Source organism: Nymphalis io, chromosome 13 (assembly GCF_905147045.1).
Source record: "Nymphalis io chromosome 13, ilAglIoxx1.1, whole genome shotgun sequence".
Lineage (NCBI taxonomy): Eukaryota > Metazoa > Arthropoda > Insecta > Lepidoptera > Nymphalidae > Nymphalis > Nymphalis io.
In genome coordinates, this window is record NC_065900.1 from 10,242,761 (window position 1) to 10,268,108 (window position 25,348).

At 38.4% G+C, this 25,348-nt stretch overlaps 1 protein-coding gene and 1 pseudogene across 1 annotated transcript; both read left to right on the top strand.

The window, feature by feature from the left end:
• Window positions 1-2,774: 2,774 nt before the first annotated feature.
• On the top strand, window positions 2,775-23,866 carry LOC126772670 (vacuolar protein sorting-associated protein 16 homolog). Its single transcript, XM_050493120.1, has 15 exons — window positions 2,775-3,053; window positions 3,222-3,411; window positions 4,023-4,169; window positions 5,063-5,189; window positions 5,788-5,921; window positions 6,768-6,943; window positions 10,688-10,934; window positions 11,409-11,665; window positions 12,025-12,163; window positions 16,972-17,106; window positions 18,120-18,281; window positions 20,348-20,567; window positions 21,307-21,484; window positions 22,508-22,708; window positions 23,243-23,866. Exons 1-15 carry the CDS (start codon window positions 3,004-3,006, stop codon window positions 23,382-23,384), a joined length of 2,505 nt encoding a protein of 834 aa, XP_050349077.1. The 5' UTR covers window positions 2,775-3,003; the 3' UTR covers window positions 23,385-23,866.
• Window positions 17,396-17,514, top strand: LOC126773096 (5S ribosomal RNA; annotated as a pseudogene).
• Window positions 23,867-25,348: the final 1,482 nt, after the last annotated feature.

Below are 25,348 nucleotides of genomic sequence, written 5' to 3' on the forward strand. Positions count from 1 at the left end.
AAAAAAGAGTTAACAATATCATATTTCATAATTTGGTGAAAAGGTCGTAGTCTCAGCTAGGCTGCTTTTCAGTCTACGCCTTGTACATATGCAGCCAACACAAACGCTACATTCAGTGCAGTAAAAGGTAAAAGAAGATAAAATTACTTAAATAATTAAAGTTCATACAATTTTATAAACGGCTAAAATAAAAAAAATAATAAAAAAAACATGCAAGCATTACTAAAACAGTGAGGTTTTTTTTTGTTAAATTCTAGAAAAAGGAAAATATTTCATACGGAATAAAAAAAGAAAATAAAATAATAATAATAATATTTAAAATGTTTAAACAAATAGAGATATATGTTTTAATAAATTACAATCAAAATAACAATTAAATCAAACAACATTAAACCAATACTAAAATATACTAAAATATAAATAAACAATAATCTAAACATTACAATTAAATTTTATTTAAAACATTAAAAACCTATTTTTTTGGATCATCTACAGTCTAAATGTATATATCGATTTGATTAAATTTATCTTCTTCGAAATCTCATTAATATTTTATTTATTTATCGTACGTTTGACTTAATTTCTACCTAATAAATTATCTTTCAGGATAATTGTCTTCATACTGCTGAGAAATACTGGTGGTAGAGCTTTGTGCAAGCTCGTCTGGGTAGGTACCACCCACTCGTCAGATATTCTACCGCAAAACAGCAGTACTTGGTATTGTTGTTCCGGTTTGAAGGGTGAGTGAGCCAGTGTAATTACAGGCACAAGGGACATAACATCTTAGTACCCAAGGTTGGTGGCGCATTGGTGATGTGAGCGATGGTTGGCATTTCATACAATGCCAATGTCTAAGGGCGTTTGGTGACCACTTACCATCAGGTGGCCCATATGCTCGTCCGCCTTCCTATTCTATAAAAAAAAAACGACCATAGAATCACATTTATTATGATACAATTAGCAAGTGAGGCTGTTGAAATGTTAATGGCTGTTAATTACCAAAGTGCATTCATCATAGCTATAATTAACGATGATCAATTACAAAACATTACATTGAAACTATTTATGTCCATATAATTCAATCAAAAACTCTTCACGTACTTTACCAGTAGAAATGATGGAATATATACGTGCATATACATACAATTTATTAAATATTTAAATATTATTATATATATTTTTAATATTTTGTTTTTACCGTCCGGTGAGCCGCTTGATGGTTAACTAGCTTTTAATAATGAAATGAAAGAGAAACATTCAATATGGAAATATTGAAAGTATCATCCTCTTGTACTGCAGCTCTGTTGACGTTTAACGATACAAATTGCTTATGCCTTCATTGAATTTCACATTCCAGTTTTGAGAACTGGCTTCACCTTTTAAAGAAATCGTCAACACATGACCGAGGTCCGGCATGTTTACGTTGAAAGCGGTATTGCAAGAGCCTATTTCCTTTAGTTTTTCATAGTTAGAAAGTGAAAATCGTCAAAGATAATTATTAAATGATTTAAAACCATATAGTGTCACTATTTAATTATCAAACATCTCATTGCACTGAAAACTAGCAATGAAGTGCTCCACCAAAATAACATATACATATATATTTATATACAGTAGATGTTCTCGTAATATCTATGGACTTTTTCAAAATTGCAATTTTTAAATAATAAATTAGAATATTGATAGTAACTAAATTTTAAGAGATGATTTCTACCTAAAAATGAGTCCCACAAATTGCAGAATGTATGGTAGAATAATGTTTAATAATTTAATGACGTACGTTGCGTACATTGTCCTTAAACTATCTGAAAAAAAAACTCTGTTCAAAACGAAAGCTAGTTTTGATTAATTATTTCTTTCAGAAAAAGCTAGACCTGGCAAAACCCCCAATGTTATACCAAGGAAAGATATAGAATCTATCTATTAATTTTCTCCCTCATTTCGAAAACAAGGCATATACCTATTTAAAGTTGTTTCAATATTCAATAGGTTTACCACAAGCAGGGCTCGTCGCCTTGTTTGATGCACTAAACAATGTTATGTATGTATGTAAACATTATGCTTCAAGCTGCGCAAGGTTTTGCAAAGAACCAAGTGAAGCTTTAAAACCGATTCGTCGCGATGGAAACCGGAGTTAGTGTATAAGTAAGTGTAACTATAGTGTTACACTGCAAATATTTGCCGCCACAGAGAAGACAGCATAGTGCACCAAAAAAACAAAAACCTTTCATTACATTCTTATCATTCATTAAATTACGACTGCGATTGAGCTAAATCAAAGAACATGAATGACATGACGTGCTATTACTCTAACGAGCTCGTAGATTTTAGCACTGGAACAGCATCAAAGTGGTTACTATTGGTTTAATGATAATGTCATATAAGTAGAACAACTGAGTGATAACTTTTAAATTTAATTTAATTCTGCAAAGTGATATTCAAAGGTCCAGATTCTAAATCGACTCTAATCGATCCAGCCGTATAGAAGTTCAGCACATACACACGCTTAAAATAATAAAATATAAAGATAACCTCGTTTTTTTCAATAGATTGTTGTATTTTATTTTTTTAACTTATCCACTGCTGGACGAAAGCCCCCCCCCCCCCATAGAACGCCAACCGTCCCGATCTTGGGCAGCCCGCATACGTCCTGTACTGCCACCTTCTTTAATCGCCAGATTTTTGTATAAAAACACTATTCAGATTGGCAATTCAGTCACTTGTCATTTGTCAATGTCAAATGTTTAACTATCAAAAGTTGAAAACAAAACATGAAACATCATTATTTTATTCTTCAATAATTCTGTTATTTACGATAATAGTTTAGGACTAATTACTGTTAATTCACCGTTCTTTTATGTTTTGCCTTTCATTTATTTTCAAAATTTAATAAAATGTTTTAAATGTACAATAAAAATAATGTACTAAGTTGTGATAAGTTTTTCCTTGTACACAATCAAATTAGTACAAAATCCGATTATTAAATAAAATCAAGATACAAAAATGTCAGCATTATTAACCGCAGATTGGTTTCAATTGGATTCCTACTATAGGTTAGTAAATACTTAAAAAAATAACTACAAAATACTCAAGCTAAATAACTATACATACAATATTATATTCTTTTTAATAGCAATATCTAAATATTAAGTAGTTTTTATTTTTTCAACTTTAATTTAAAATTCATTAGCTATTTGATACTCAATTTTGGTCTTTTTTAGGAAATTTGATCTATATAATATGGTCTGGTCAATGGACGAGGGCTTAGGAAACATGGTTGTCAGTGGTGCTCCATATGGTGGTCCAATTGCTGTAGTGAGGGACAGAAAACAATTTGTTCGTATTATGACAACTGCTAAACCAGTTATTACAATTTATAATGGTGTTGGAAATATCATATCAAAAATTTTGGTTAGTATGCTATGCATTAATATAGTATTTATTATTTTGTTACCTGGTATTAATTTCTTCTTAATCATGTTAAATAAGGTGACATATAAATTCATTCTGCCTTATAAATGTATAGGGAAGGTAATAGTAATTTGATTTTTAAAGCATTTTTGACAGGCAGGTTGATGTGGGTGGTAGATACTTGCCTTTCACGCCGAAGGTTGTTTCGATTCATTGTATTCGATTCCCACCCAGGACAGACATTTGTGTGCATGAACATGTTTGTTTGTCCTGAGTCTGGGTGCAATTATCCATATAAGTTTGTATTTACAAAAGAAAAGTAGTATATGTATATGGTTAGTTTGGAATCTGATGGCCGTGTGTGAATAATGTCCCAGGATAAAAAAAAGCAATTACAGCTAGAACATCTTACCCTTAACTAACTGACTGGACTGTATGTCCAGCCAAACACTTGTCTGTTTGTTCAGTTTTCTTGTGTATAATTTATTTTGTGCTCAACTGTGAGCAAATAATGTGAAGAAACCTTTTGATAAAACTTATAACTTAATTGGTATTAAAATGCATTATTGTCATTATCAAATAAATAATATCTAAAAACTGTATGTTTCAAGTGGAATAATGGTGTGCTTGTGCACATGGGATGGTCAGATGGTGAACAGCTGCTGTGTGTGCAAGAAAGTGGAGATGTTCTAATCTATGATATGTTTGGTGCTTATCAAAAAACTTTTAGCATGGGTCAAGAAGCTAGAGATACAAAGGTATTAAATATCAATTATATTTTGTGTGTTCCCGTTTGAAGGGTGAGTGAGCCAGTGTAATTACAGGCACAAGGGACATACCATCTTCGTTCCCTAGGTTTGTGCCGCATTGGTGATGTAAGCGATGATTAACATTGCTTTTAATGCCAATGTCTATGAGCGGTGGTGACCATTGATCAGTTGGCCCATTTGGTCGTCCACCTACCTATCCTATAAAAAAATAAAATCCGTTTTTATTATTAAACAATAAATAGCTTGTAGCCTATTCCAATCACAACAGCAGTAAAGACAAATAAACAACTTTGATTTGAATTGATGCAATATAATTGGTCGGGATCTCACATAAACTATAGTATACATTATGGATTAGTGAAAAAATGGTATTTTAAATGTGAGTTTATTATTACAAAATTTTGTAGTAAAATTAAAAAGATAATAAATAAATTAAATGTTTACAATACCTACGCCGTGGTGGGTTGGAAGCATCGCTTAAATAATACAGGCCCATTTAGAGAAACAAATGATAAATCTCCTATCGTTCCATCCACATTCCAATCTTACATATTTTTTTTAAATTACGTAGGATAATGATGTTTGACCTATTTGATGCAAAGAAATGAGTTCACAATCATACATTGATTTGCTTTCTGAATATAAAAACATCACAGAAAATGTGTATTTTGTACATTTATGTTATATGTATTAAAATAAACTAGTTAAACACAGTAAAATGATTCTAAACTAGGCACTATATCTGCTACTAGTGGTTTATTCTTAATAAATTACCAATAAGATTAATTAACATCACATTTATTTAAAATATACTAAAGTATTTTGCAATATACACATATATATTAAAAAAAATTGCTAAAAACAAAACAAACTCGTTTCAGGTCTGTAAGGCACAATTGTTTTCAAACGCGCATGGGATTGGCTTGGCTGTCATGACCACAACCAATCGAATGTTCCTTGTGAGTAATGTCTCTGAACCAAAAGTGAGACCTGTGCCCGATGTGCCAAGTAAGAGCCAATTAACTTTGATTTTTATTATATGATTTTTTTAATTATAGTTTACTAACTTCCTGGCTGGGCTTCCTTTTAAGGAGGGTGGAGAGATATGATGAGTAGTCTCAAAGAAAACTTTAAAGATTGAAATTAGCTTTTTGCTATTTTCTTTCCTATGATAAAAATCCACGTGCATTTAAAAATATATACAATTAGACGATGAGAAATAAAAGTAAATAAAAAAGCTTGATTTTGAAATTACTTCCTTTCAATTAATAAGGAGAAAGTACCGACTGAATTGATTAATAAATAAAGGTTTGAAGCTTATTAGAATTATTTAGTATTTTGAGACATATGGTTGAATTTTAAATAGTCTTAAAAAACTTCAATAACAGTGTATATAGTAAGAGAATTGCTCAAAGAATAACCTTAAGGATTATAGATAAAGATTTAATATAGACCAAACAACTTGTGGTAGGATTTTGTTCAAGCCGATCTGGGCAGGTTATGGGTGGGGCATTAATGGGTGGCCATTGATAACATATTCTAGTTACTATTAGAGAAGAGGTCGGCATTTTACTCATTTGTCAATCCTTAAATATATTTTTTCCAGGAGCCAATGAACCAATAACATGTTGGTGTGTTCTGAGTACTGGCCTGCGATCGTCATCCGTGATCGGATTCCTTGTATGCAGAGACAAAGAGGTTTATAAATGTCAACTTGGTGAATCGAGGCCTCTTCTTATGGTTAGTCTTTTACTTTTACATATTTTTATTCACTATCTTAATTATTAACTAAATACAAATATATTCATCTATTTATCTCCGTACCGTAAACCGTAACAGCCTGTGAATGTCCCACTGCTGGACTAAAGGCCTCCCCTCCTCTTTTTGAGAAGAAGGTTTGGAGCTTATTTCACCACGCTGCTCCAATGCGGGTTGGTAGAATACACATGTGGCAGAATTTCAGTGAAATTAGACACATTCAGGTTTCCTCACGATGTTTTCCTTCACCGTAAAGCACGAGATGAATTATAATCACAAATTAAGCACATGAAAATTCAGTGTTGCTTGCCCGGGTTTGAACCCACGATCATCGGTTAAGATTCACGCGTTCTTACCACTGGGTCATCTCGGCTTTTTGTCACCATATTTATCGTTTTATATTAATTAATCACACAGTGTCATCAATCAAATTCATAATATGTAGCAAATTTTATATCTATGTATTAATTTATGAAGTTATATATCCTCGTGTATATTTTAGTTTTTGAAATACAATAAAGTATTTATGTATTGTAAATAGAGGTGGTAACACTTAATATTTTATGTACTAAAACCCTCCCAGTTCTAGTATCCATTACCATCTTTATATATATATATATATATATATATATATATATATGTACCTATTGTATTGTCCCAATGAGAAAATCATAAAAATTTGATAAAAGACGTAAAAATTTCCATTTATGTCAGTTAAATTCGCAATTTTTTTACATATGTTTGAAAGACATTTTCCTCGAAATATAATGTATTATAATTAAAATTATGTAAAACATTTTTTCACAGTTTTTATTGAATTAATTACAGCGTCCTGATATAAGTAACGCTTACACGCAAATCCTAACAATGGTGCCCTCCCAAAATGGACGCCATATTGCTATATTTACTGATTCTGGTATTTTGTGGATTGGTTCATCAGATTTTAAGTTTAAATACTGTGAAATTGACACTGGATATATCAAGCAACCTAAGGAGTTGGTTTGGTGAGTAATGCCGTAAACAATATTATTTTTTTCATTTACGTATTATTGTAACATAAAACATTTTTTTTAAATTCTTTTATAAAGCTTTAATTACAATTTAAAATATTTTTTCTATGTTATCTGTTAAATTATTTAAGAAAACCCAAAAAATGCAGAAAGCAGAAGAAGAATGTACGTGTGTATGATGTTTAATCTGGGGAAGCATTAATGAATTTTGACACGCTAATGCCCATGTACATAATATCACCAATTCGCAGCGTGTGGTGTAATAAACAGTAACCATTCATATAATCAAGCAAAGCTAACAAGTAGGACGTTTTAGTGAGAATAGCTCGGTCAAATAAACAAACCCTTCAGATTTATACTTGTTTTTAGTATAAAAATTTGTAACATTAACGGCCTTACTTCAGTAGAGTTCAGTTAACAGTAACATTTACATCATCAATCAATTATAAATTTATCTCTTTCTATCATCATTGATTTTACATTCGAAAGAGAAAGATAGCACTGTTTATAAAGCATAGTCGATAAAGCGTTGTATAAAATGTCCATTAAAAATTCAATCAATCAATCAATCAACAGCCAATCGTTGTCCACTGCTGAACATAGGCCTCTCCCAAGGTGCGCCAAAGCTCCCTGTCCTCCGCCTTCCGCATCCAGTTGGTGCCCGCCACCTTCTTAAGGTCGTCGGTCCACCTGGCTGGAGGGCGCCCTACGCTGCGCTTAATTCGCGGTCTCCACTCTAGGACTCGTCTGCTCCAACGGCCATCGGTCCTACGACATACGTGACCAGCCCACTGCCACTTCAGCCTGCTAATTTTGCAAGCTATGCCGGTGACTCCGGTTCTTTTCCGGATAATCTCATTTCTGATCTTATCCTTCAAAGATACTCCGAGCATAGCTCGCTCCATAGCACGCTGAGCGACTTTGAATTTGTGGACTAGTCCCGCAGTTAGTGTCCACGTTTCGGCACCGTATGTCATGGCAGATAAGACGCATTGGTTGAAGACTTTCGTATTCAAACATTGCGGTATAGACGACTTGAGGACTTGACGAAGGTTGCCAAATGCTGCCCATCCCAAGCGAATTCTTCGATCGGCTTCCTTTCCGAAGTTGTTCCTACCGACTTGTATTATCTGTCCTAGGTACTAAGTACTAACTAGGTACTAACAACTTCGAGAGGTTTCCCCTCGACGTATATCGGTCCCGGCACGACATGCCTATTGAACATGACCTTGGTCTTGTCCAAGTTCATACCGAGACCGACACACCGGGAAGACTCGCCTAGGCTACGCAGCATTTCGGTGAGTTGTTCCAGCGACTCTGCTATGATGACGATATCGTCGGCAAATCGAAGGTGTGAGATGTACTCGCCGTTTACATTGACTCCATACCTAGTCCAATCCAGCGTTTTGAAAACGTCTTCCAACGCGTTGGTGAACAGTTTCGGGGATATTACATCTCCCTGTCTCACCCCTCTGCGCAGTTGGATCGCCTTCGTCTTACAGTCCTGGATGTGGACAGTCATTGTAGCGGCGTTGTACAGACATCTCAGTACCTCGATATATCTCCAATCGATATGACATCTCTGCAATGAGTCGAGCACTGCCCAGGTTTCGATGGAGTCGAAGGCTTTCTCGTAGTCCACAAATGCCATACACAGCGGCTGATTGTACTCTTCGGTCTTCTGCACAATCTGCCGAACAGTATGGATGTGGTCCACGGTGCTGTAGCCTGATCAAAAGCCGGCTTGCTCTGGGGGCTGGAACTCGTCAAGTCGTCTGGCGAGACGGTTCGTGACGACTCTTGAGAGCAGCTTATACACGTGACTCAGGAGGGAGATTGGTCTGTAGTTTTTCAAGAGGGTTTTATCACCTTTCTTGAAAAACAGTACCACCTCACTCCCGCTCCACGTTTCCGGGGACTTGCCATGTTGGATGACGGAATTAAAGAGGCTTGCTAGCTCTTTCAGGACCGGAGTCCCGCCTGCCTTAAGCAACTCTGTTGTGATTCCGTCATCTCCCGGAGCTTTGTTGTTTTTAAGCTGTTCTAGAGCCGCCCTAATCTCTCCTTGGTCAACGACCGGGAGCTCCTCGGAGTAATGGCGCATAAGAGGGGCGCGCTGGTCATCAATACTGATTCCCACGGGTTTATCCGATCTTGAAGAGAACAACTGCCCATAAAACCTCTCTACTTCTCCGACAATCTCAGGCCTAGAGGTAACGACCCCACCATTTTCAGTTTTAAGTTTTGTCAGACGCGGCCTCCCAAACTTGCGAGCGAACACTTTCGATCCCCGATTTTGCTCAATCGCAGCCTTGATGGCACGGGTATTGGAGCGTCGGAGATCGCGTCGCGTCAGCGTTTTTATTGTTCGGTTTAAGGCCTTATCTGACAAAAACGATGGTAGTTCTCGTCGTTTTCTCATGAGCTCGAGTGTCTCAGCAGAGAGTTTTGGTGCGTTGTCTCTTCTCTGTGGCTGAAAACACTTGCGGGATGTGTTTTGCAGTATTTTGACCAGCGTGTCGGTTCTCTCATCAATGCTGCTTATGGTTTCCAACGCGGTGAATTGATTTTGAAGTTCCATTTGGAACTTTTCGGAGCCTTGAGCAGCTTGGAGCATGGTAGGTCGGAGAGTAGACCTCATCATTCTCGATCTTTCGGCTTTTAAGTTGATATTTAGAGTGCCTCGAACCAAGCGGTGATCACTTCCGGTATTAAACCTGTTGATCACTGAAACATCTCTAAATATTTGCCTTTTATTCGAAATGATAAAGTCTATCTCGTTCCTTATCACGTTATCGGGGCTTCGCCAGGTCCACCTCCTCTGAGGCTTCTTTTGAACGAAAGAATTCATCAAAAAAAGCCCCTGCGCCTCGAGAAAGTTTACCAGCATTTGCCCCCTTGTGATTTCTGCAGCCCAAGCTGTAAGGTCCGACTTTCGATTCACCGCTATCTTGTACTCCCACTTTAGCATTAAAGTCTCCCATAACAACATTGTAGTGGGCCTTCGAGGTGTCGTTGAGGGCCTTTGCGATGTCCTCGTACATCGCTTCGACCACATCATCAGAGTATATCGAAGTTGGCGCATATACCTGTACGACCTTCAGGGAGTACCTGTCGGAAAGTTTTAGGACAAGGTACGCTACCCGGTTCGACACATTACTGATTTCCACAATGCTGCTAATGAGATCCTTTTTGACTAGAAAACCGACACCACCCTGGGAGAGGTTATCACCTTCGCGGAAGTAGAGTAAGTTACCGGACTCTAGAGTTATCGTGTCCTCCCCCTGTCTTCGGACTTCAGATAACCCAAGTATATGCCAGTTTATATGACTTAACTCTACTTCTAATTCGGCGAGGTGATGGTCCAGCCTCATCGAGCGTCCATTATACGTTGCCATGTTCAGTCGTTTTATATGGTAGCCTGCCGTGAACCGGTGATTCTTAGCACCCCCTGCCCTGCCGATACCGCGACCGCTACCTTGGTCGGGCCTAGCGGGCTTGCCGGTAACTGGGGGCCTTTTTTTGGGCGCATCTGCCATTAAGGGAGGGGTTTGCCCATACTCGCCGCGCTGGGCAGGCGTGTTGGCGAGTGCAGTAGGGGGGTAAGATGTTTATGGGAGGGGGGACGCTGCTGCCCATCCCCCCTTGGATGAGATTGGGTTAAATTGTAGTGTTGTAAAGTGTAAATTATTGTAAAGTGGGATTGATTAAAAATTAATCTTATATATTTTTATTCAGGTGTGGCTCCCAAGCAATAATAGGACATTGGGATGACACGATGTGCATCTACGGTTTCAATGGCACCACGGTATCGTACCCGTACGACGGACCGTTCCACCTCATACAAGAGATGGACTGCGTTCGGATCATATCAGAAATGACTCACGAACTTGTACAAAAGGTGCCGGTTGTTGTCGAAAAAATATTCAGGATAAATAGTACCGCCCCCGGGTCGTACTTAGTGGAGGCCTCGAAGCAATTTCAGGTTGGTGATTTTTTTTAATTTTTCCACATTTTAATATCACGCGTCTCGTCCCGGCTTCGCATGTTACATTCGACATTTTTTTAAAGACAAACGAACACAAAAATGCTTCCTAGAATACGCGGAACATCTCACTAGAGATCCATCACAATCGGACGAACGTCGGACAAACATAGGAACGTGAATTTAGAAGAATATATGTATATATATATATTCAGTATCAGCCTGTTAATGTCCCACTGCTAGGCTAAGGCCTCCTCTCCCTTTTGAAGAGAAGACTTGGAGCTTATTCCATCACGGTGCTCCAATGCGGGTTGGTAGAATACACATATGGCAGAATTTCAATGAAATTAGATACGTGCAGGTTTTCTCACGATGTTTTCCTTCACCGTCAAGCACGAGCTGAATTATAATCACAATTTAGCACGTGGATATATATATATATAGGATAGCAAGTAGCTCAGTGTGTGCCCGCAGCGCCGCAGCCACCGCGCCGACGAGTACATCCGGCTGGTGAAGCCGGACTTGGCGGGCGCGGTGCAGGACTGCGTGGACGCGGCGGCGTTCGAGTTCAGCGCGGACGTGCAGAAGCTGCTGGCGCGCGCGGCGCAGTTCGGCAAGGGCTTCCTGTCGGACGCCGTGCTCACGGAGCACTACGTGCGCACGTGCCGCTGGCTGCGCGTGCTCAACGCCGTGCGCGACCCGCGCGTGGCCGTGCCGCTCACCTACCTGCAGTATCCGCTCTTGTATAGGGAACTTGTCTTATCGGTGGCCGCCTTCGGTCGCCTTCATTGCCCAAATAATTCAACAAATTTATGAAAAATAATATTGAAAATATGTCATCATACTTAATTACTAGATATCTCACATGACTACTACTACTGACAGTAGTTATATTGTAAATCCTGGTAGAAACTGCTATCTGGCGGTACATTGATTAGTCTATCAGCTGCCATAGCTTTTTCTATAACTGACACTTTTGAGATTTAACACTTTTTCACTCCGCGTTCAATATCCGTCAATTAGTTGTTAGATGTTAATTAAAAAAAAAACTTACTTACAATTTTATTCCTTAATGATATCATATAATCAGAGTTCAAAATCTAGGTGAAAGAATTTTACTAGACAGGCTCATATGGCGTCGCTTACACTGTCTCGCTGGTCACATCGCTTCCTACCTACAACTGAAAGACGGCCAAACGAGAGTACTGTCGCATTGGGCCTGTTACAAGGTATTATTATTATTTATTTATTTTATATGCCCCGGGATGGCAAATGATTCTACTCCACCTGATGGTAAGTGGTAGTAGAGTCCAAACGCGACGACGGCCAGTACAGTCGGGAAGAATGTTCTGTACTAGCCGTCCCCGCCTTGCCGGCCCGCAAGATGCCTCTTCACGCCTCGTTTGAAAGAACCCGGGTTGTAAGAGGAGGGGAACACGTGAGCTGGTAAGGAATTCCATTTTTTGGTAGTGCGACAAAGAAAGGAGTTGCCAAATTTCTTTGTGCGCGATGGAATTGATGTCACAGTTAGGCGGTGACATCGAGAACCAGCTCGCGTGGACTTAAGAAGGAAGGGGAAAGCAGGAATTAGAGAGAATAATTCCTCAGAGCACTCGCCGTGATACAGACGATAGAAAGCGCTCAGTGCTGCTATCTCGCGACGCAATTGTAAAGGTTCAAGGGTGTTTGTGACCTTTACGTCGCCAATAATGCGTACTGCACGTCGCTGCAACCGGTCCAAGGCCTCCATTAGGTACTTAGCGGAGCCATCCCAAAGGTGCGAGCAATATTCAACGCAAGACCGTACCTGTGTTTTATATAACAGGCACAGTTGTTGTGGCGTGAAAAAACGCCGCACCTTGTTCAGAACTCCGAGTTTTCGTGAAGCTGTTTTTATAATAGCCTCGATGTAATCCCTTGGACTAAGGTCGCAGCGAACGTCCATCCCCAGCATGGCGATTTTGCTTTGTATCATCAGCGGTGTGCCACGGAGGGAGGGATGAGGGTAAAATGGTGACTTTTTCGCTGTGAGAGCGCACACCTGTGTTTTCTTGGCATTAAACTCAACAAGATTATCAGAACCCCATTTGGCGATGAGCTCTAATGTCCTATCGAGTTCAATAACAAGATTCTCCCGCCTCTCCTCAGTTTCCGCCCGCCCAGCCACTGCGCGTCCGTGGTATCCACCATGCACTGTACTATCATCTGCATAGCAATGTATGTTCCCAAGAGAGAGCATATCATTGATATGCAAAAGAAAGAGTGTGGGAGATAGCACAGATCCCTGGGGGACGCCAGCATTCACTACATAGAATTGTGAAGCGCAACCATCTACTAAAACACGAAGGCTACGCTTGTGTAGGAAGCTGGCAATCCAGGTGCATAGCTGAGCAGGCAGATCATATGCAGGTAGCTTGGAGAGAAGACTTCTGTGCCAGACCCTGTCGAAAGCCTTGGAGATATCGAGGCTGACAGCCAACGATTCTCCATGCTTGTCGATAGCTTCACCCCAGAGGTGCGTTACGTACGCTAGAAGATCACCTGTGGACCGTTTTGGTCGAAACCCGTACTGACGATCATTAATTAGACAGTGATCTTCTAGGTAATGGATCAGTTGGTTGTTTAAAATCCGTTCCATCACCTTACAAAGTACTGAGGTGATAGCTATTGGCCGATAATTTGCCGGGTCAGACCGATCCCCTTTTTTGGGAACCGCTTGCACATTAGCTCTTCTCCAAGCTTCCGGCACACATCTCGAAGAGAGAGAAAGTTGGAACAGGCGCGTTAACACAGGAGACAGCTCCGCCGCGCACTTCTTCACAATGGCTGGTATTCCATCGGGACCGCTAGCTTTCCGTATATCGAGTGATTGCAGCTCCGCACGCACATCACGTTGCCTGATTTTGATGTCAGGCATCGTGTGGCCACACGAAGGTATTGTTGGTGGCTGCGCACTACAATCATCGATCACAGAGTTGTCGGCAAAGAGTTTAGCCAGGAGGTCGGCTTTCTCCTGCGGACTGTGAGCTAGCGATCCGTCCGGATTTCTGAGCGGTGGCAGCGAAGGTTGGCAGAAATTGTTTTGCACAGACTTGGTCAGACGCCAGAAGCTACGGGAGCCCCTAGGATGCGAAATAAGGTCATGACCAATCTGTACAATGCGCTGTGCATCCGCTCTCGTGTATGCCTTCCTACAGGACTTGGAATTTTTATTGTAGTTTGCTTTCAGTGAGTCAATGTTAGATGCCCCGCTAATGCAGCCGTTGATCCACGCGCGATATGCCGCCTGCTTAGATGATACAGCGTCGGCACATTCACGCGTGAACCAATGGTTACGCGTACCCCTATTGATGAGATCTGAGCTAGGAATGTAGTATTCCATTCCTAACATGATCTCATCAGCAACAGCAGCGGCACTAGCTGTCGGGTCATTCCCACTGAAGCAACGTTCCTTCCAAGGGACTGACGCATAGTAATCGCGCATACCGTCCCAATCTGCCGACTTATAGTGCCAAACGCGACGTTTGCATACCGCTGATGGCGGCAGCTTGGCCTGTGGCACTTTGGTAGATATAAGGCCGTGATCCGAAGAACCAAGTGGAGCTTGAACCACAACCTGATATTCCACCGGGTGAGAAGTCAGCAGAAGATCCAGTAGAGAAGGCGCTTGCCCATCAATGTCTGGGATCCTGGTGGGCTGATCAACCAGTTGGGTCAAGTCGTGTGTGAGAGCAAAAGCATGAGCAGTTCTTCCAGCATGGTCAGTTTTGAGGTATTTCAACCATGATTCATGGTGAGCATTAAAATCACCCAAAAACACCAATTCCGCGTTAGGAAACTGCTCTTGCGCAGCATCTGCCACCCGACTAAGATGGTCGAATAATCGGCTTGTCTCCAAGTCACCATTGTGGGATCTGTAGAGGCACACGTAGACTCGACTCTGACGAACCAGGTCCACACGTACCACCAACATGGAGAAGGAGGGGTCCTCCAAGCAGCGCTATCGGTGACAACAAACATCCGCCCTGACGAACAAGCATACTCCGGCTTTCGCTTTAAAAGATTCTTCAAGCATGTAGCCGGGATAGTTAAGGTAGCTGGTGTCGGCAGGGCGGAGTATTTGCGTCTCCGTGAGAAACAACATTGCTGGCCGTGCTGTCTCGAGATGGTGGTGGACAGCGTTGAGGTTAGCGTGGAGTCCTCGGATGTTAGAGAACTCGACCTCAAACAGCGTGGGTATGGTGGGGGTGTGCACCGCTGAACGACCGTTATTTCTTATTTGCGCTACCATTTGGAAATTAGGAAAAGAGACGTGAGGCGAGCGACGTATTGCCACGATAGGGATGGGCAAAGTATGGAGGCGTGTTTTCCCAAATGTTTGCCAAAAAGGAAAATATACTGATCCGCCGGACGGAAGGGCCCCCGAACCCCCCCGGAAGTGGCCGCCGGGACCCCACCTTCCGATCACCAACCGGCACGACGGTCCACCCCGAGATTATGCGTGGCCTGGTGGGGCAGCCTCGAGAGCTGGTTAGGCACGCTCGGGCCCCTGTACTATGCCACGGGCGGCCAGCGGAACAGCCGTTTCTTCGGGTCTCCCTGTCCGGCAGGTCAATACAATTTCCCCCGGCATTGGTTCAACAGCCGTCTCCACTGGACCAACACCCATCGCGGCAATACTCGCTCGGGCACTGGCTGTACGCTGGCTGACCTCGAAACGCGGCTGCAAGCCACTTCACGAGTTTTTCACCATGCGTACGGTGGTAACAAGCCAGGCGGATGTTAGCATCCTACCACCAGATGAGCAGATGGTCGCTCAGATATCCCTTAGTCGCCTCTTACGACACCCATGGGAAAGAGAGGGGCAGTGAAATGTATTCTTTCTCCGTCACTGCACGGATGAAATTACTTTAAACCTTCACTTATAAACATTGAGATACGGCATATATATAATATAGGCCACCTGATGGTAAGTTGTCACCAACGCCCGTAGACATTGGCAGTGTAGGAAATGTTAACCATCGCTTACATCAACAATGCGCCACCAACCTTGGGAACTAAGATGTTATGTCCCTTGTGCCTGTGGGTATGTGCCATAACAATACCAAGTACAGCTATTTTGCCGTAGAATATCTGATAAGTGGGTGGTACCTACCCAGACGAGCTTGCACAAAGCTCTACCACCAGTAATAAATGTGTATATATATATATGTCGCGTCCAGGGTGGCCAAGACGTAATCATGGGAGTCCAACATAGCGCTTCCATAGAATCGAAACGTATTTACACGATTACAATTTTATTGTCTCTCATAATCACAAAATATTATTCTTATAGCAGTCTTAACAAAACAATCACTATTCTTAAATTGAAGAAAAAGTATCACCGTTCTTAGGCGTTGATGACAATCTATCTTTTTTTTTCTTTTTGATGACAGTGCGATGTTGCCAGTACTTGTTTTATGCGCCGCGCATTGTTTTTCGTCTAAATTAATGAAATCTCCGATATATATACAATACCATGAATTATACTAAAGCCTTTTCCGAAACGCGCTGCATCGTCTGGTATAAGTTTTATGTTTATTGGTAATTGGATTAATTTTTTTTTTCTGTTAGGCATTCGAAAACTGACCTGAAACTCCAAACTAACCGATGATTTAGGGAGTCAATCTCTTCCTAGTTGTACAATGTAAATTAAATTACAAGAAAAACATAAGATAATATTGGCTTTTTTTCGCATTATCAACATGAGTCATAGAAAAGTTATATTCTCACGTCGTCATGGACGCGTGTTTTGGGTTTATGGGATCCTTATTTATAGCAATAAGCTCAACTTTGTTTATTCGTTACTAATTTAACTTTAACTAATAATTTAAGTTTAACTAATTTATGCAAAACAACACTTCGATCGCTTGCTCCGTTACGGCGTATAAGACTAACACACATTTGCTTTTATAATAATAATAGGAAATTAAAAGATATATATCTTAAAGACACACTATTAATGATAACAATCTAATGTTTTAACAATTTTTATCAGGTAACACAGCCACATCTGGACAACGAAAGTGCTGCTCGAGAAATTGGCGAAAAACTACGTAACATTCCTGGTATATCCTACTCTACTATTGCTATGAAAGCTGCGGAAAAGGGAAGGAAGACATTAGCAATTAAGGTAAGTCTCGAAAATCTTAGTAAATAAACTAAAAAAATACTAAATATTTTTGCTAATTTTGACATTATATATTATTATTTTTAAATGTTAAATTAAAATATAATGGCCAGTATAATTATATTCAACAGAAAATCAATATCATACGCTTAATGATAGCCGAAATTTATAAGAAAAAGACCTAAGAAGACCAAACGCTCGTTAATTGTTTAATAAGGGTTTCAATGCGGATTCACAAAGTCTATAAGTTGTTAGTTATTGTATTGTTATTTCTTCTGAATTCTTCTGAATCGCCAACGTCCATACCACCTTAAATACACCGGTTCTCGTCCAATCTCCGTAGTTAAGTAACGTTGGGCGCGTTCAGTACTTGGATGGGTGAACGCCTGGGAACACTGCGTGCCGTTGGAGTTTTAAATATATCTTTTTTAAATTTCGGCTTTATACTGCAGTTTAATATTATTTATTAAAATAGTTTATAAATATTATATAAACATTTTAAGAAAAAACAAAAATGAGTCATGCCCCGCCCGCTTTGAACGAAATTCCTAACGCTATATATTATTTACTAAATAACAGTTGAGTTTGAGAGTAATTAAATAAAAATAGAATGATAATACCCAATCTGACTGCTCTCTTAGCGATGAAAAAGCCTTTTGGACAGATATATTTAATTTTTTAATTATGCTTTGTTTAAATTTTGTTTTTATTATACTATTACCACTATAAAGCATATTGTATTCTATTCTTAAATTGTAAGAAATATATATTTTTTAACTTAGGAAAATAAATATTTTAAAATTAATTAATATAAAAATGTAAACTATTATATGTATAAACTTAAAAATCGATACCATATACTCTGTATAGTCTTATAAAAAACACCAAAGCAAAAGTATCATGACGTTCGAAGTCCATTTATCTCAGCTGAGCTCTCATTCGCCAAGTGTCTGAAGTGTAACGTGACGTGAAATAAGATGCTTTGTTCTAAAACACTTTATAATATAATTTTACAGATACTAGAATACGAAACTCGCAGTAAACTTCAAGTTCCTCTCCTACTGGCCCTCGGAGAAGGTCCCACTGCGCTGTTGAAAGCTACAGCAAGCGGGGACACGGATTTGGTCTACATAGTACTGTTGCATTTGAAGGAAAAAATGGGAAAACATGAATTTGAAGTATGATCATTTTTTTAATAAAATTTCTATAATTTGATACTAAAATAATAATAATAATAATGTCCTCCAGACCGATTTCGGCCACGGCGACTGATCTCAAAAGTGATTAGCCAACTACGCAGGAGATATTATAGTGCACAAGTGTGTGCGCAAACTCAGGTGCACTCTCTATTCCCTAACTCTCATAATCCGATGGGACAGCAATCCGACACGACCGGAAAGAGTTTAGGCGCACAAACGGCTTTACGTGCTTTCCGAGGCACGGGAGTGTACACACTTTCAACTTCCAGACTCCGGACTGCTACTGAGAATTTTCTGACAGAAAAACCCAATAACATTTTTATTGGCCCGACCTGGGAATTGAACCCAGGACCTCCGGGTCTGCGGCCTTAGAGCCACTAGACCAACGAGTTAGTCGAACTACTAAGAACTACTAACTAACTACTAACAACTAAAAGAATATGGCTTAAATAAACATTGTTAAAAAACCTCGAATATATTATCTTCAGTTCTACATAATTAATTAATATATACATACATAATGTAATAAATACGTCACCCATTTAATACTAACCTATATTAATATTATAAATGCGAAAAGAACTCACTCTGTCTGTTTCGCTTTCACGGTTAAACCACTAAACCGATTTTGATGTAATCCGCGTGCTTCATAAGTAAGCTTAAACCCTTTTTCTTTTTTTTAACGCTGGAAAAACGCATTACGCGTTTCCCCCACGGGAACAGTTGGGGGGGTATGTGGGGCTCGCCGGTGTCCAAGGCGCCGAGTGCACCCCGAACATCGGAATACCCACTAAAAAACCAGCGATACTCTTTCCGTCTTAACGAGGAGCGCCACGGGATGGCTTTCGCATGCTACCGTGACAAAGCTTGAACCTTAAGGAAGGACACAGGCTACTTTTTTTACTTAAACCGCCTTTTCTAAATAAACGGGTGAACACTAAATATTAATAAAAGAAAAGTAAACATTTTTGGTAACATCTTCAGTTCAGTTTTGGTTAAATTATTGTAAATCAATCTCAAAATAATAATAATACTTTGGAAATTACTTATCGCTATTGGTATACGCTATCTACCGTCACCGATTATGATCCACATATATGACCTAACGAACTACGTTTCTCTCCCCTCCACGAATATCTGGCATCCCCTCTTATCGAAGTCCACACCATCGAGCTTATTGGTGGCAGGGCATTACGCAAAACAATTTGGGTATCGGATTATTAACTAGATATTCTACCGCCAAATATCAATGTTTTGTACTGTTGTATTTGTTTTGTATGTGAATAAACTAGTGTAACCACAGGCACAAGGGCAGATTTTTTTTTTTATAGAATAGGAAGGCGGACGAGCATATGGGATACCTGATGGTAAGTGGTCACCAAACGCCCTTAGACATTGGCATTGTAAGAAATGTTAACCATCGCTTACATCACTAATGCGCCACCAACCTTGGGAACTAGGATGTTATGTCCCTTGTGCCTGTAATTACACTGGCTCACTCACCCTTCAAACCGGAACACAACAATACCAAGTACTGCTGTTTTGCGGTAGAATATCTGATGAGTGGGTGGTACCTACCCAGACGAGCTTGCACAAAGCTCTACCACCAGAATCTTATACCCCATTGTCAAATAATGGCTCATATTCTCATACTGGCTGAGCGATGGTTACCGCCTACCATCTGGGCTATCGCCTTTTGGTTTTTCTGCTCTAATTAAAATAAATATACCACACACGTGCCAATACAAATATAAGTATTTTAAATAATTTACTATCTTTATATATCCTTATTTATATCATAAATGCGATAGTGATTTTGTTTGTTTGTTACGCTTTCATTTATCAACTACTCTACTACAAAAAAAGGGTACCTACACAGCCATACACGCGCCGGAAGCCGCAGCTGGAAAATTAGTAATATATATACATATATATATATATGGACGACCTCGACGGTCGACTTCAATTTAAATATTAAGAATCTTACAATTTCCGTACACGAACACGATACAAAACGTTTCTCAAATACCGGACGTCGCTTGCAGCTCACGATCCGCAGCTTCCCGCTGGCGCACGCGCTGTACATCAAGTACTGCGCGAGCCACAACCGCGAGGCGCTCCGCCAGGTGTTCGTGCAGGAGGACGACTTCGCGGGGCAGGCCGCCTCGCACGTGCGCGACGCGCTGGAGCGCGGCTCGCCCGGCAGCGCTGAGGCCTCGCTGCTCTCCGCGCGGGAGTGCTACCGGAAGGGGAAGAACGACCTCGGTGAGCACTCGTTCTCTCTGCGTACTCTGTGAGACCGGATACTTTAGTTTTGTGTCGCGGCGATCACCTCCTTCTTAGCAATTTATGTAATCTCATCTTCATTCTGAGACGCTAATCTAAGTTAGTGATCCAGACCTACTGTTAGCTATTCTGTCACGTAGGGAGAGCAGTTGGAATAAAAATTCCCAAAGAGAGAGACAACACACGTTTCAAAAGTTAGTCTCTTGATGTTAGTGTAATTCTAGAATAGCGTTGTCGTTCGCTAAACTCCATATCACGTTCAATACCAACAGGCTGCTCACATTCTATCAATCGTATTTTTAAAAATGTTTCTCTTGCTGTATAGTAGCTACATGGTAAGAACGCGTGAATCTTACCCGATGATCGTGGGTTCAAACCCGGGCAAGCACCATTGAATATTCATGTGCTTGATTTGTGTTTATAATTCATCTCGTGCTTGACGGTGAAGGAAAACATCGTGAGGAAATTTGCATGTGTCTAATTTCATTGAAATGTTACGCTTGCGGTTACGGTAGCTACATGAAAGTTTTTTGGATATGTGCGACACTTCGTATGATTATTCATGTAGTGTATTATATTTCAAATGCATTGAAACAAAACGTTTTCTATATATATTTAGACTTCATCAAATATTTGGTTATTCCTCAGACAACCCGAGGCAAATATTGCTTATAAAAAATCAGTTATTCTTATTCTTCGAGCTAATTTTAAATTATAGGAGTATCAATTTGCGAAGAAGCGCGAAAGTTATGCAAGCAGCAGTCCAGCCTCCAGGAAACATACGGCGAAAGCTTCGTAGGTCTCTCCTTACAGGACACTGTAAAGAAACTTCTAAATCAGGGCGAAGTGAAATTGGCTGATAAATTACGATCTGAATACAAGATGCCCGATAGAAGGTAATTAAAAGTATATTTTTTAAGAATAATTTGATAATTTTTAGTATTTTAAGAAAATAAATAAATAGTGCGCGCGGTACCAAAGTAACAGATTTTTTGTTTTGGTGAATGAGCCAGTACAAATATGGTATATATAAAAACATAATTAATTTTTCAATTATGCCCGATTACTGTATTCAAGTATTGATTCGTTTTATCTACGGATAGAATCATCTACGAGGCACAACTCAAAGCTACCATTGTCTTGCTACTTACGTATCAGAAAGCTACGAATAACGGATAGTAGGGTAAACTTATTAAGATGACAGATAATAGTGTTGCAATAAAAAAATCAACGTCAATAAGCCTCGTCTACTATCCGTAAGCGAAATGTTTTTTAGATATAGAAACCGAGCGAAATGGCGCAACGCTGTTTTAAGTATGACTCATTCACCAATATGTCCCATTGTGTAATTCGTATGGATTCGTTTCTCGACTGCCGACTGACTTCTGATGGTACCTGATGGTATGTGATGATGATGGTACTGTCAGAAGACAGTAACAGTCTGTGCTCGGAGTTAATATATTTCTATATAAGCAACTTCCTAAATACAAAGCCTACTAAGGAATTTATAATCCCTTTGCCTAAAATTATTTATACACCGACTATCTCGCCAGTAGAATCACTGATGAGTGGAGTGGTTGGCACCTGGAGACGAGATTAGAACTATAAAAATAAATATATCTTATATATAATATTCTTATACTACAAAGTATATAAACCAAGTATATATACAGCTAAGTTTATAAACGCTATTCAGCGTGTGTAATGTAATGTCTTGTTCTTTCCAATATTTTTTTCAACAAACAAGACACAAGATTCTCTATCTAATAACACCTATAAAGCCGATGATGATTAATAAGTCTCTTTTACTCCTTATAATATAGAGCAGAAAGAGAGATAGGACAAAGCTTAGGTAGAATTCTTATATTTGGTATTAATGAAAGGTAAATGTTTTGCCAATAATATTATATTTGTTAAAGATATTGGTGGCTTCGAATCCTGACATTAGCCGAACGGGATGAATGGACACAGCTAGAAACGTTTTCAAAATCGAAGAAATCTCCCGTCGGCTACGAGCCCTTCGTCGACGCCTGCCTCAAGTACGGCAAGAACGATGAAGCTTTGAACTATTTACCGAAATGTCGAGATGATATCAAAGTCAAATATTACGTTAAAGCCGAGTAAGTATTAATCAATTCGTAACCAATGCCAGCTTATAAATGCAAAAGTTTGTTTTTGCATGTTTTTTACTCAATCAAAGAAAGAGTGGTGCAGTACAACTATTTATTATACAATACAATTTGATCTAGGATTTTATTATTATTTAATTTATGAGTAACTGTTATTTTCACGTGCTTAATTTGTGATTATAATTCATCTCGTGCTATACGGTGAAGGAACATCGTGAGGAAATCTGCATGTGTCTAATTTCACTGAAATTCTGCCTCATGAGTATTCCACCAACCCGCATTGGGGCAGCGTGGTGGAATAAGCTCCATACTTTCTTCTCGAAAAAAAAAGGAGAGGCCGTAATCCAGCAGGGACATTCACAGTCTTTTACTGTACTGCACTGTAACTGTTTTTTAGATAATATAATAAAATAATCTTATGTTGAAAGCTTAAACTTTGAGTATGTTATATTTCGATCTAATAAAATTTCTTTTAAACCTAATACTAACTAAGAATCAATATTAATAAGAAATTAATGATTTTAGATTTTACGAAGAAGCAGCGCAAGTGGCCTTTGATCAGAAGGATGAGAGTGCTTTATTTTTCGTACAAAACAAGTGTCCAATCCGGGAGTCTACCAAGCATGCCAAAATTCAGGCCCTCTTGGAACAACTAACCAAAAAGTAAATTAGATTTCTCTGGGATATATTTAGAATATAAAGAATACAATAATATTCAATGTAAAGAAAACGCAATTAAATATGTAACAGTTATCTTTATAATAAAAAAAGACAATTATAATGTATATTTAGTCATGAGTCACATCATTTCGAATTTTTCTCGAACTTTCGATATTAATATCAACTCCGTGATAAAAAAAAACTAGAACTTTCTTATCTCGGTTGAAACTCACTAAACTGAATCAATAATATAATTGCCCGATAATTTTCAACCGCTGATATATATTTTTATATCAATTCATAATTACACGTACACATTGTATGCTTATATTTTAAATCGTAGCTTTATGGCATTTTGTTATATAAAATCATTATAAGTAAAATAAAAAATAATAGTTATAATTAAGCATTATTTATTGTGATATTACTTGAAAGATATAATATGCTTGTAATCATAATGTAATTAATAAATAAAACTCATACATGGCGTGATTGCAGTTTGGCTTTATTTAATTAGTCTTACAATCATGACTTCGACATTAGTTGGTATTATTTCGCGATCATTCGCGTACGCAGATAAAACACCGATGAGTGAATTCTATAATATACGATACAAAATTGGTACAAAAAATTATAACCATACATTTTATAACATTGAAAACATTTTTTTTTTATTTACTTAAAGCATTATTAGGTGCAATATTAATTTCACAGAACTTAAAATTAAATCGAATTCCTTGATACTACTACATCATGTTGCACCTAGCTTATACTAAAATTATTTCCCTTAATGAAGTACGATTGAATATGTCTCAAAATGTTGAAAAATAGGATTGAAAAACAATTTCACAGTACCTGAAGAAATCACAAATCGTACATATATATTTGAAAAATATATATTCAGAATATCGTCGGTATAATATTCACAACCATTTATGGATTAATGTATAAGAAAACATTTAGCGTGGAAGAATATTATTTTCAATATATACAAGGATATAATATTGGAACCATACATTCGAATACTACTCAATTCAAATGTCGAACTTCACTCTTTCTTTACAAAACTCGTCCCTACAACATTACATTCGAAAATTGGTCATTTTTTTTTTATTTTAATTGACAACACTTGTCTTGTCAATATTTAAAAGTTGCCATTTCAATTTTTTTTAAGACTAGCAATTATTAAAGCTACAAGCATGGCGTTAATAGGTATGAAATAAGAATAACAATTATTCAGAATCAGTAAATGTCATTTACCTTACATTTCTTTTCTTTTTGAGTTTATTTTCGAATATCTTATTGAAATACATCAATTTGTAAATTAAATGAATACGAGTTTACATATAAAAGTCGTTTCTCTTCTCTTGCTCTTTCTTATTTATACAATTATATTGCCGCTTAATACCACTAATTTACAAACACACAAAAATTCAGTCACATTTTAACGAATAAATGAGCACACCATGTCTTTCTACGGTTAACAAATAAATAAATAATAACAAGAAATAAAGACAAACGTGTAATTCCAGTGATATTTCTGTTCATATGTTTTAATATACACGAAAGACGTGTAGTTTTTATTAATGTTTTTTAAACTAAAGTTATATCAAATCTCACTAAAATTACGCGAGTGAATTTATAAATAGCTTTTTAACAATCAGTCTTAATTAAATAATGTACATACAATAATTGTGTAAGTGAAAAAGTACTGTATATATATGTATATGTACACAAAGTTTCGACTACAGAACATTTGACTATCCTGATATTTATATAAGAGAATAATTATCGCCCCCCCCCCCCCCCAACTTGACAAGGGTACAACATTGTAGGATCAACAAAACTTTAAAAAAGACCAAATATTTTTTATAGAATTCAGATAAAATATTATATGATTTATATATTGAAATTTAAAAAAAAAACCATGTAAAAAATAATTTGCATTAATCAGACTCGACAAATAGTCAA

Excerpts from the sequence above, each read along its gene's own strand:
- LOC126772670 (XM_050493120.1), top strand. The coding sequence starts at position 3,004 with ATGTCAGCATTATTAACCGCAGATTGGTTTCAATTGGATTCCTACTAT. Across the intron at positions 5,922-6,767 it reads AATCGAGGCCTCTTCTTATG|CGTCCTGATATAAGTAACGC; the intron begins GTTAGTCTTTTA and ends AATTAATTACAG. Across the intron at positions 21,485-22,507 it reads TACAAGATGCCCGATAGAAG|ATATTGGTGGCTTCGAATCC; the intron begins GTAATTAAAAGT and ends TATTTGTTAAAG.